General features: G+C 41.3%; 1 protein-coding gene across 3 annotated transcripts in view; it reads right to left on the reverse strand.

Moving 5' to 3' along the window:
* The window catches only part of PDE6C (phosphodiesterase 6C), a 49125-nt gene that overhangs the window by 11120 nt on the left and 27565 nt on the right, over window positions 1–10440 (reverse strand). For all 3 annotated transcript variants that reach the window (XM_070486971.1, XM_014862961.3, XM_070486977.1), the window contains 4 exons: window positions 9706–9852; window positions 9359–9466; window positions 8629–8738; window positions 4922–5009 (listed from right to left, as the gene is read on the reverse strand). In XM_070486971.1, the coding sequence (XP_070343072.1) occupies window positions 4922–5009; window positions 8629–8738; window positions 9359–9466; window positions 9706–9852 (453 nt within the window). The remainder of the gene's footprint in view (window positions 1–4921; window positions 5010–8628; window positions 8739–9358; window positions 9467–9705; window positions 9853–10440) is intronic.

Consider the following 10440-nt stretch of genomic DNA (forward strand, 5'->3'; position numbering starts at 1 on the left):
CCAGTTTGACACCACAGAACAGGGGCCCAGGAGGAGTTGATGGAAAAGCTATGCTGATAGACATTTGTACTGACTCCTACTGCTTAGTCTCCTGGGCCAAAGAGAAAGCCATGGGTAACAAGAAGTGACGAAGGCAGACAGCAATGGCCAGATCCTAACACAGGGAGCCTGTAGCTTTGTGGACTTTGCTCAACACAGGCCTTACCAACTTCTGGAAAACCAAAATAAAAGAGGTGTGCTCCCCACACAAAAGAAATAGAATTGGTGAAAGAGTGTTGGAGATAATAAATAGGAAGCTGACGATTTCCTCAGTTCATTCCCACCCTTCTCTCCCTGTATTCTTCAGCGGAGAGCTGTTTCCATTAAGGGACGAGTAATTTCCAATAGGGAATAGGATAAAACCCCTGCATAAAGACCACAAAAGAACCTACAGACTCAATGTAATTCCAACCAAAATACCAACAGGTTTGTGTATGTGTGTGTGTGTTTGTAAGTTGATAAACTGATATTACGGAAATGCGAAAGGTTAATAAAAGCCAAGGCAGGTTAATAAAAGCCAAGATGATCTTGAAGGAGAACAAGGCTAGAGAATTTATGCCATAAGACATTAAGACTTATTACAGAGTTATAGTAAATAAGATAACACGGTATTGACAAAGGAGAAAGAAACTGATCAGTGGAATAGCATAGAGGGCAGAAATGGAGTCACGCCTGTACAGTTACCTGCTTTATGACAAAAGTAGCGCTGAAGTGTGGTGGAAAAGGGTGACTTTTTACATGAATGGTACTAGGTTCACATGGAAAAGAATGTGTCTTGATCTCTACCTCACACCACGTATAAATTATAAAAGGATTGTGGATCTAAATGAGAAAGGAGGAACAATACCACTTTTAGGGGAAAATATCTCTGTGACCTTGAGTAGCAAAGATTTTTTTAAGAGGGGAAAAAAAAAGAGCTACTCCTAAAAATTTTGATCAAATGGACTATATTAAAATCAAGAACTTCTAGTCACCAAAGTCCACCATTAAGAGAGTGAAAAGGCAACACAGAGAGAGAGAGAAGATATTTGCAATACACATATCCAACAAAAGACATGTAAACCAGAATATATAAAGAATTCCCACAAATCAAGTTGAAAGCAAAGTCAAGCAACCCCAAAAATATCAAAAAGCCAATAAACGTATGAAACTGTATCTCATAGGTATTGATCAATGCTATTTAATTTGATACAAATTAAATTCCATGCAATAATACTGCATCCCCTAATGACTAAAATGAGAAAGAGGGAAGGCACCAAATTTTAGAGAGGATGCAGAGAACTGGAACTGACTGTCGATAGGAACGTATGTTAGTACAACCATTCTGCAAAACTGTTTGTCCATACGCACTAAAGCGGAACATACGCACACCTGTGGCCAAGCAATTCTATTCCCAAGTATACGGCAATCAGAAATGCATGCACGTGTTCATGAAAAGACACATACTACATACTCATAGCCACATTATACGTAATAGCCCTGAATCAGAAATCATGTAAATGTCTTTCAATGGTTGACTGAATAAATAAAGGTAGTGTATTCATACACTCCCCCAAACCTTAAGAAAAAACAAAGGAAGAAAGGAACACAAATAAAAGACAGGTAAAAAATATATCAAAGGAAATATCGAGTGAAACATGAAAAATTCACACCAATAATTCTCCATTGTCTCAAATACATAAGAATTCAAAGACGATGTTGTCAGATAACAATAGTAAAATTAAAAATGAACTAGTGAAGCTCAGTAGTAGAATAAAAAAATGAAACTGAAAATAAAAGCATTATAGTTGATGAAATTCACATTAAAAGCTGCCCAGATGGGGCCGGCCCGGTGGCACAGCGGTTAAGTGCACATGTTCCGTTTCAGCGGCCCAGGATTCACCAGTTCGGATCCCGGATGCGGATATAGCACCACTTGGCAAGCCATGCTGTGGTAGGCGTCCCACATATAAAGTAGACGAAGATGGGCACAAATGTTAGCTCAAGGCCAGTCTTCCTCAGCAAAAAGAGGAGGATTGGCAGCAGATGTTAGCTCAGGGTTAATCTTCCTCAAAAAAAAAAAAAAAAAAAGCTGCCGAGAATAAACAACTTAAATGTTGGGGGACATAGCCCATAAGATTGAGGAAATTAAACAAAACAAAATGGAAAAGAATAAATATATAAAAAAGGCTATAAAGAATATACTAGACATGAATAGCAAAGGAAACTCAATATCTACATAATTGGAGGCCTAACCCCCAGCCCCATTCCATCTGGGCCCCCACTTGCCCAGCTGGCTTCACTTGCCATCAGAAAGAGTCTATTTTTGTTCTTTCCCTACTATTAAAATGGCAATAAAAATAGAAATTCTGTGTAGCACACCAAGGTAGGCAGAAATGGCTCTAATTCATTCTGATGAGGGCTCTCTGGTGAGGCCAGAGAAAGCACAGGCAGCTCACGTCTTCAACGTGGTAGCTGCCACACCCCTGAGAGAAGGTGGCCAACACGTTCCTGGCTCACTGGTGACCACACACAAGATGTGGTCATTTCTTCATGGCTTCTTTGTACAAAATGGAGTTGGCATGAAAAACCGTAAGTAAAATGATCATAAACGTCATAAAGAAGTGTTCTGAATAATAAACGGGTTCTGTTATTTACGCTGAGCAATTTATTTTGTCATTTCTACAGTACGCTACAGTATTAAAATCTATACTCTTACAAATTTGACTAAGAAGCGTTTTCTGTCTAGCACAGGTTCAAGGGTCGATCTCTGTCTGGTTAGAATACAGGTGATTTAATCCTCAAAGCACTGACTCCAACTCTACTGAGCTATACGGACATTTTAGGTCAAAGCCTTATAATACGCAAACAAAATGTCTGAGTCATGCCCGCAAACTGTCAAAATTGCTGGAAAATCCTAAGGATTTCTCTTATTTAAAAAAATTAAAGTTTTTTTTAATGTAAATATTTTCTTTATACAAAAAATAAATAAGTAGAAGAACTACACTGTCTTCCAAAAATGTATAAAGAACATCTGATGGCTAAAGATTTCATTTCTTTCCGTGTTCAATTGGCCTGGTCATAAAAAGCTCTGTGATTGCATTGCCTGGCGACGCTATTTACAGGTCTTAAAAGGTCTGCAATTGGCAGGTCGAATAGCATGGTAGACAGGTCCTCGCCAGGGTGGTATGGATTACCGGGATGCAATATTCCTTTTAGAAAGAATAATACGCCTTTATATAGCCATCAAAGCCAGTTAGGACTGCAGGGTAAATAACACTAAAAAAAAAAAATTAAGATGGAAAACCGTAACTCTGTTATAAACTCTCAAATCCCAAAAGGAAAAACATACGACATACTAGGAGTGCTCCAATGTCAAACATTTCAATATTTGGCTGTAGTTTTAAAAGATATTTTCCTTTAGTAAGTAAATGTAAAATTAAATGATAAATTCTATTTGACACTACCTGCCTTTGGTATCACATAGCGGATTGTATAGAAAATTCTTACTCGAAAATACAAGATTGTCCCCAACAGTAAAACAAAGACTCATAAGAAATTGGGTAAGAACAATTTACTCTTATCTTCTTTCAATTCTACTCCTTCTAATTTTCATGGAACAGATATTATCATCACTTTTATGGTGTAAATTCTACTGCAGGGAGAGGTTCTGGCTGTACATCAGAGTTGTTAAAGTTCTTATTAAAAATGCAGATTCCTGGGCCCGACCCGCAGAGAGCCCAGTCAGTGAGTGTGAAATGAAGCCCAGGATCTGTTTTTCACAGCCTGCCCCGCCGCCCTGTGAAATCCACGTTCCTGCGCAGTTGGTCCAGGTCCCTGTGTCTGGGCACAGCCTCGATCACAGGCTATTAAAAACACTCAAGTATTTCTTTTTCTGTTTCCACTTTTCTGCCTGGTCACTCTGCCTTACAAGTTTTCCCGCTTGGCTTTTCATTGCCTTGAAGAATGTAGTGTTGTCTCTAAACTTGGGCATATTTCAGTGTATTCTCTCCTCTGAGCCTTTAATAAAAGATTCTTATAGAAACGGAGAAAAGCTGCGCTCTCCAGAGGGCTTAGTGATCCTAACGAGCGTGTGTGATGCTAATCAAGCCTCTTCTTCTATGACAAAACAGGGTTCCCCTCCATCTAATAATGACTCATTTTACCCAGTTTTGGTGTGGAACTTTCTCAAGAGATTTTTTTTAAAACTATAACTAGATTATATCCACAACTTTTCCACAAGCCTAGATACCTCTTAAATAAAATTGATAGGGAGGAAGAATGACTACCGTCTATGGAAGGTAAGTAGCACATACTAAGTGAATTCAAGACCAAGCTCAAGCCACTTCCTGCATAAAAGCCACCCTGGGTCCAGCCCTCCTTCTCCCCTATGGTCTGCCCAGTCCTGTATGTGGCATCTCCCTCCAGAACTCTCTGAACTTAACTCAGTGCCTTTCTGATGGCAGTGGTCAGATTCTGTCTTATAGCCCAATTTCATGCCTGCCTCCACTACCAGACTTGACTTTCTCAAAGATAAAGACAACGCCTTCCAGTGTGGGCCCCATGAGTAAGAAAATCACTCGTTATGGAGCCTCCTTTCTTCTCTGCATTCATACATATTTTAGGGTGCACAGATCTCTCTCACATCTACCATAAGTTTTTTCTTCTTTCCCCACAGACCCACAGAGATTCTATGACTTTCCATGGCTCTTTTCTCTATCTCTGCTACTTCCAACTTGGTTTTTCAAAAACTGTTCCAGTATAGCAATTTCTGTTCATTGATTTCAATAATGGGTACACTGTCAACTGCCGTAACTCAAGGCCATCTTCTTTATAAGCATCTTCTGTGGGTTAGTGCGCTGATCCAGAGCTTGGGAGCCAGCCTAGAGAGAGGCTCACGTACCTCATCCTGCAGTAGAGTCTTACTGTACTCCAGGTGGTGCCTCTCCAAAATGGAAGATCCATGAAGCCTTGCCAATGGAGACGTGGATCTAAGAGGAAAAGGATTTGCTGTAATTTTAGCTGTTTAAAGCTTACACATAAGTCAATACAACACAGAATCTTCACTAGCTGAGGATTTTTTCATTTATTCTCTCTCCTTCTCTCCTAATGACTCAGTGCTCAAAAGTAATGTACTGGAAAAGATTTTTTAGATTTAGAAGATGAGAATATGTCCTTTAAAAAACCCTAATTTGTTGAATGCATAAAATGACTGAATTGCTTAAACTAGAACGTTTGCTTCACCCCCTGCATCTAAAATCTGTACGTTCTCTGGAGCTTATGGTGGTTCTCTGGAGCCTCTGACTTACAGACCACGTAGCAAACCCTATGTTTCTTCACACAGAAAGCGTTGATTAAGAATTTCCAGGAACCAAAATGAAAATGATTATAAAATAAAATTTCTTTCCTCTTTCAAGACAGTGACAGAAATTTAAACTTAAATTTCCCATTTCTTAAGGGTTAGGTCACAGTTTTATGTAAGTGGGGACCTCAGTCTTTGGTACCTTGTCTTTCTTCAATTCTTTCTTTTTGAGGAAGGGGAAACAACATTGAAAATAAAAAGGTGAGGGGCAGGCCCTGTGGCCGAGTGGTTAAGTTCGTGCGCTCCGCTGCAGGCAGCCCAGTGTTTTGTTGGTTCGAATCCTGGGCGTGGACATAGCACTGCTCATCAAACCACGCTGAGACAGCGTCCCACATGCCACAACTAGAAGGACGCACAACGAAGAATATACAACTATGTACCCGGGGGGCTTTGGGGAGAAAAAGGAAAAACTAAAATCTTTAAAAAAAAAAAAAAAGCAAAGAAAAAGGTGAAAAAAGGAAAAGATGGAGAGAGGATGAGGTCAAAGGGCTACATAGATGATGTGAAGACTTTGTTATGGAAATATGGAATAAATAATTTTAAGGACGGAAGAAATCAGAAATATGGGTGGAAGCCTCAGTAGAGACATTTCATTTTATTTCAGAAAGAACAGAACTTTAAGGAGGGGAGGAGTCATGAACAAGCCACTAAAAGGTCTGGTAAACAAATCCTCCAGTTAGGGAACAATTAGACTATGTCTGACCAATATTATAATTGCTCATAATTTTCACACATATTCAAATACCAACTCTGTGTCAGCACTGGAGATTTTTAAAAAATGAATGAAGTTCAAATCCAGTTTTGTCCTGATGCACAATTTTATAGATTTTGAACGAATATTGATGGAAATCATGACTATCCAATTTTCAGATAATAAAAACCTGGAAAAAATAACTAATCCATTGGCTGACAGAGTGCAATTTAAATGGCAATTTCATTTGAGTGGAATAAAGAATCAAATTAAGAAGATGAAATTTAACTAGGATTAAATATAAAGTGCGTCAGATCATGTCTGCATTAGTGTCAAGCCCCGAGACGTGCACTTAGGAATGACATAAGATATTGGAGTGGGTACAGAGAAGAATAACAAATAAGAATTATACGTATGGAAACTTTATATAAGCACTGGTTAAAACAACTTGGTGTGTTCAACCAGGAAAAGGGGAGAGAGAAATGATAGTTCTTTAACATATGAAGGAATAGCCTGGGGATGAGAAATTATATGCATTTTGTCAGCTCCTGAGACATGAACTAGGACAAACAGATAGAAGTTATAGGGAGGCCAATTTCTGTTCAATATTGTGAAGAATGTCAGAATCATCTAAAAATAGAATGGCCTGCCTTGTGAGCAAGTGGATTCTCCACTGTGGAAAATAATCAAATAGACTAGAGGACACAGGAGGGAATACAGTGGAGGAGAGACCTTCGTGGGATGGGGGATGAGATAAATTTCTAAAATTCCTCAGATTTTTTTCGGATAACTGCATTCCTTCTGGGACAAGATGGGGGAGAGTGAAGGAGACCGAAGGTAAGAGAACTGAAAAACTAAACAAGAAAAAGGAACAAAGAAACCTATAAAAGAACAAAGCCATCACTACATGTTCCTGCTGTCCAGTTTACAGAGAGAAATGGCAGAGGAAATTCAGCATGCCAGTCACCAACAAACAGAGGGACCCACACAGACCCCACCCGCCAGCCAAAGTAGAAGTCAGGGATGTGGCTGAATCCTTCCTGCAAACCTGGAGGCGAGATGCTGCAGCCAAGTCGGCTACTTCTTTCAATCTAAGGCAAGGTGGACTGTACCCTTTTGAGCTTGTTTCTTCATCAGTCAAAGCCGGGGATAAGAGTTCCTCCCATGTGGGAGTACTGTGAGGATTAAACGAGGTGATGGGTACCAAGCGCTTAGTCTGATCTCTAGCACACAATAGATGCTCAATAAATATTAGTTCCTTTGGAACTGAACTGACTAATGCACTACTGACTAGGAGGCAGGAAGAGAACTCAGTGACGGTCAGGAGACTTGCGTTCAGGAGTGCAGAATGGCCGGCATGGGCTGGAACCTCCCGAGATGAAGCCGGCCCTTGCCCAAAGCCAGAATGCAGATCCACTTTTCAAGACAAATCCCAATAGGTAGAGTTGCTGAAGGTGAGAATTCACTGCTCACAAGCATTTTCCATTCATTGAATAAGTTTTTCTTGAGCAACTACTATACGGTTTCACATTTAGAATTTCATTTGATTCTCACAACAGTCTTTGAGAGGTCAATATCACAGCCAATTTACAGTTAAGAAACTAAATCTGAAGTGGACTAAGTGATTTGCCCAAGATCCCTCAACCAGGAAGTAGTTGGACCCCACAAAACCAGACTCCAGAGCGCAGTCTCTCTGAAACATCTCACTCTCTCCAGAGAGGGGTAGTTCGTGTGTCAGAGATGAGGACGGAGTATGGCTAAGGCAGATAGAGCATCTTAAAAACCACTATCAGGGAGCTCGGCTGGCCATGGGCATTGCTGATGAATTTTGAAGACTGCCAATGACATAATAATAACAGCAATAATAATAATGCCTAATATTTATGAACTGCCAAGAGCCTACCACGAGCAGAGTGTTTTCTACGCATGACCTCATTTAATCTTTACAACGACCTTACCTGTGAAGTACCTGTATTATAATTCTTATTTTCCAGATGATGAAATCGAGGCTTAGAAAGTTTGAATAACTTGTGAATCCGGTGACCCCAAATCTGTGTGAGCTGAGAGCTCACACCCTTATTATTACCCTTTCTGGAGGCAAGAGAGGAAGATGGCAATGATGTTAAGAGGCAGGGCCAGCTGAAGGAGAGTTCGGCAGAAACAAAAGGACCAGGGGCGTGAGAGGTGGTGCGCCCAGGGAGAAATATTCCCTAGCTTGAGCTGGGGGGCGTCACCCAGGGATGTACACACAAGAGCGTCAGCCTAAGATCAATGCACATTAATGTAGGAATTCAATACTCGGATTAAACGAAGTTGAAAAAAGGAGTGAAGGCATTTACCAATAAGGCAGGGGCACATTTGGAGATGGAAACAGAAGGAAAGGGGAGGCAGTCAGGGAGAAAGGGTGGACACCACGAGGGCCGAAGCTCGCAAGGAATAGAACACGGCCCTGCGATTCCTAAACATGACGAAGAGGAACTGATCAGGCTAAAGGATGGAGCCTTAGGCACCTTCAAACGTCACTAGTACGTCGCCGTTGCTGCGTGTGTTCACTTACTTCATCTGATACAAATTATTGGTGCCCCTGTGGTCAATGTCGTGGCAGAAAGCAGCAGCGAGCATGGCGAAAGCTTCAAGATCCGTGTAGTACTTCTTTAGTCTTCCTGTCTAAAGAAGCATATATATATTTACTTGGATTCAGACACCTCTGCAGCACGTGCAGTGAGGCCTGCCTGCAGCGGAGGAGGGGAGCTGCAGTGTTTTCAGAGCAAGTTGGCTTTACTTTTTGTGAGTATTGTAGCTCATTTCGGGCAATTATGAAACCCAGCAGGTAACTGAGTTTTCCTTTAAGGAGGTTAGTACACAAATGTCAGAGGGATCAAGCCAAGCACTGGATACCCACGTTCCCTGGCATCATGTACAGGGGAGTTTGGGGTTTATGGGATTGTGGCCATGAATTCCAAAATTACTGATCTAAAATGAGTGACTGGGGCCAGCCCAGTGGTGTGGTTAAGTTCGCATGCTCTGCTTGGGCGGCCTGGGCTTCGTGGGTTTAGATCCTGAGCGTGGACATATGTACCACCCATCAAGCCATGCTGTGGTGACATCCCACATATAAAATAGAGGAAGATTGGCAACAGATGTTAGCTCAGGGCCAGTCTTCCTCACCAAAACAAAAAACAAAAAAAAAGGAAAAATAAAATAAAATGATGGACCGGATCCACTTCTTGCCATGCTCAAGTGGGCCATGTGCAGGTTTACAGTTATTTATGACACTCTGTACCTACCATCAGCAAAGTAAACATGGTCTGCCCCACATTGAACCCGTGCCGCCAGTTGTGGTAAGTGACAGAACGGTATCCTTTCTTCACGGTGTACATCCATCTGGTCAGAACCTGTCCCCAGAAGAAGACAACACCCCTCAGACTTTGGAATAGGATTCTAAAGGTCAGAAGGTCCGTGAAAATCTTATCTAAAAAGATAGGTTGTCTTGTTTACAGAGTTTAAGCTGCTATATTTACAAAGTTAGTAATAATTTAATCTCCAAACTGAAGTTAATCCTTTGAGCCCCGGGAAACCCGAGTGGAGCACAGCAAGAGAATGTCACAGCATTTTAAATTAAACACCGTCTGACCTCTACGGGTACTTTGAACTTCTCCACCACGTTTATTTCAAAAAACAGCCGCAGCCCACACTTAATCAGCCCGTGCTCAGTAATGGGGAAGTCGCTGAAGCGGAATTCATACAGGTCCACGGCCTTCGGGTCCGGCAAGTCCTCTTTCTGTTGAAACAGGGACGGACTGTTTCAGATTACATTCATCTTTCTTCCCTTCAGTCGCACATATCCAGAATTGGGCGTAACACAAAATTATAATGAAAGGCCATCACGTGCCCCTCACGGAGCCTCTGCGTGCCTGGCACTGGCTTACGCAGTTCACATACACTACCCTCACAACAAACGTGCACGGTCATCCCCAGTTTCCAGATGGCGAAACTGAGACCGGACTATACTACGAAACTTTCTAAGTGATGGAACTCAATCCCAAATTCGACTGCAGTGGCTATTTTCCTTCTTTGGTGCAAAATAAAATGTTCAGTTGCAGCAAACTTACCCATTTTCAATACTCAACTTCTCTTTTTGCCTATTTGAGAAATATTCCTTAGACAGTAAACAATGGCTTAATTTGATTCTATTGTATTTTCTTTACATGCTCAGTGGCACTTTCCCACTAGACTGTGAGCTGACAAGGGTGGGATCGTGTCTGTCTTGTTTGCTGGGGTATCCCAACTGTGGGGCCCAGCCCATGGCGGTCCTGGGCAAACGTTTGTTGAATGAATGAATGAAGACATTGCAATATATTGGTTTGCT

The sequence above is a fragment of the Equus asinus genome, chromosome 2, assembly GCF_041296235.1.
Source record: "Equus asinus isolate D_3611 breed Donkey chromosome 2, EquAss-T2T_v2, whole genome shotgun sequence".
NCBI lineage: Eukaryota > Metazoa > Chordata > Mammalia > Perissodactyla > Equidae > Equus > Equus asinus.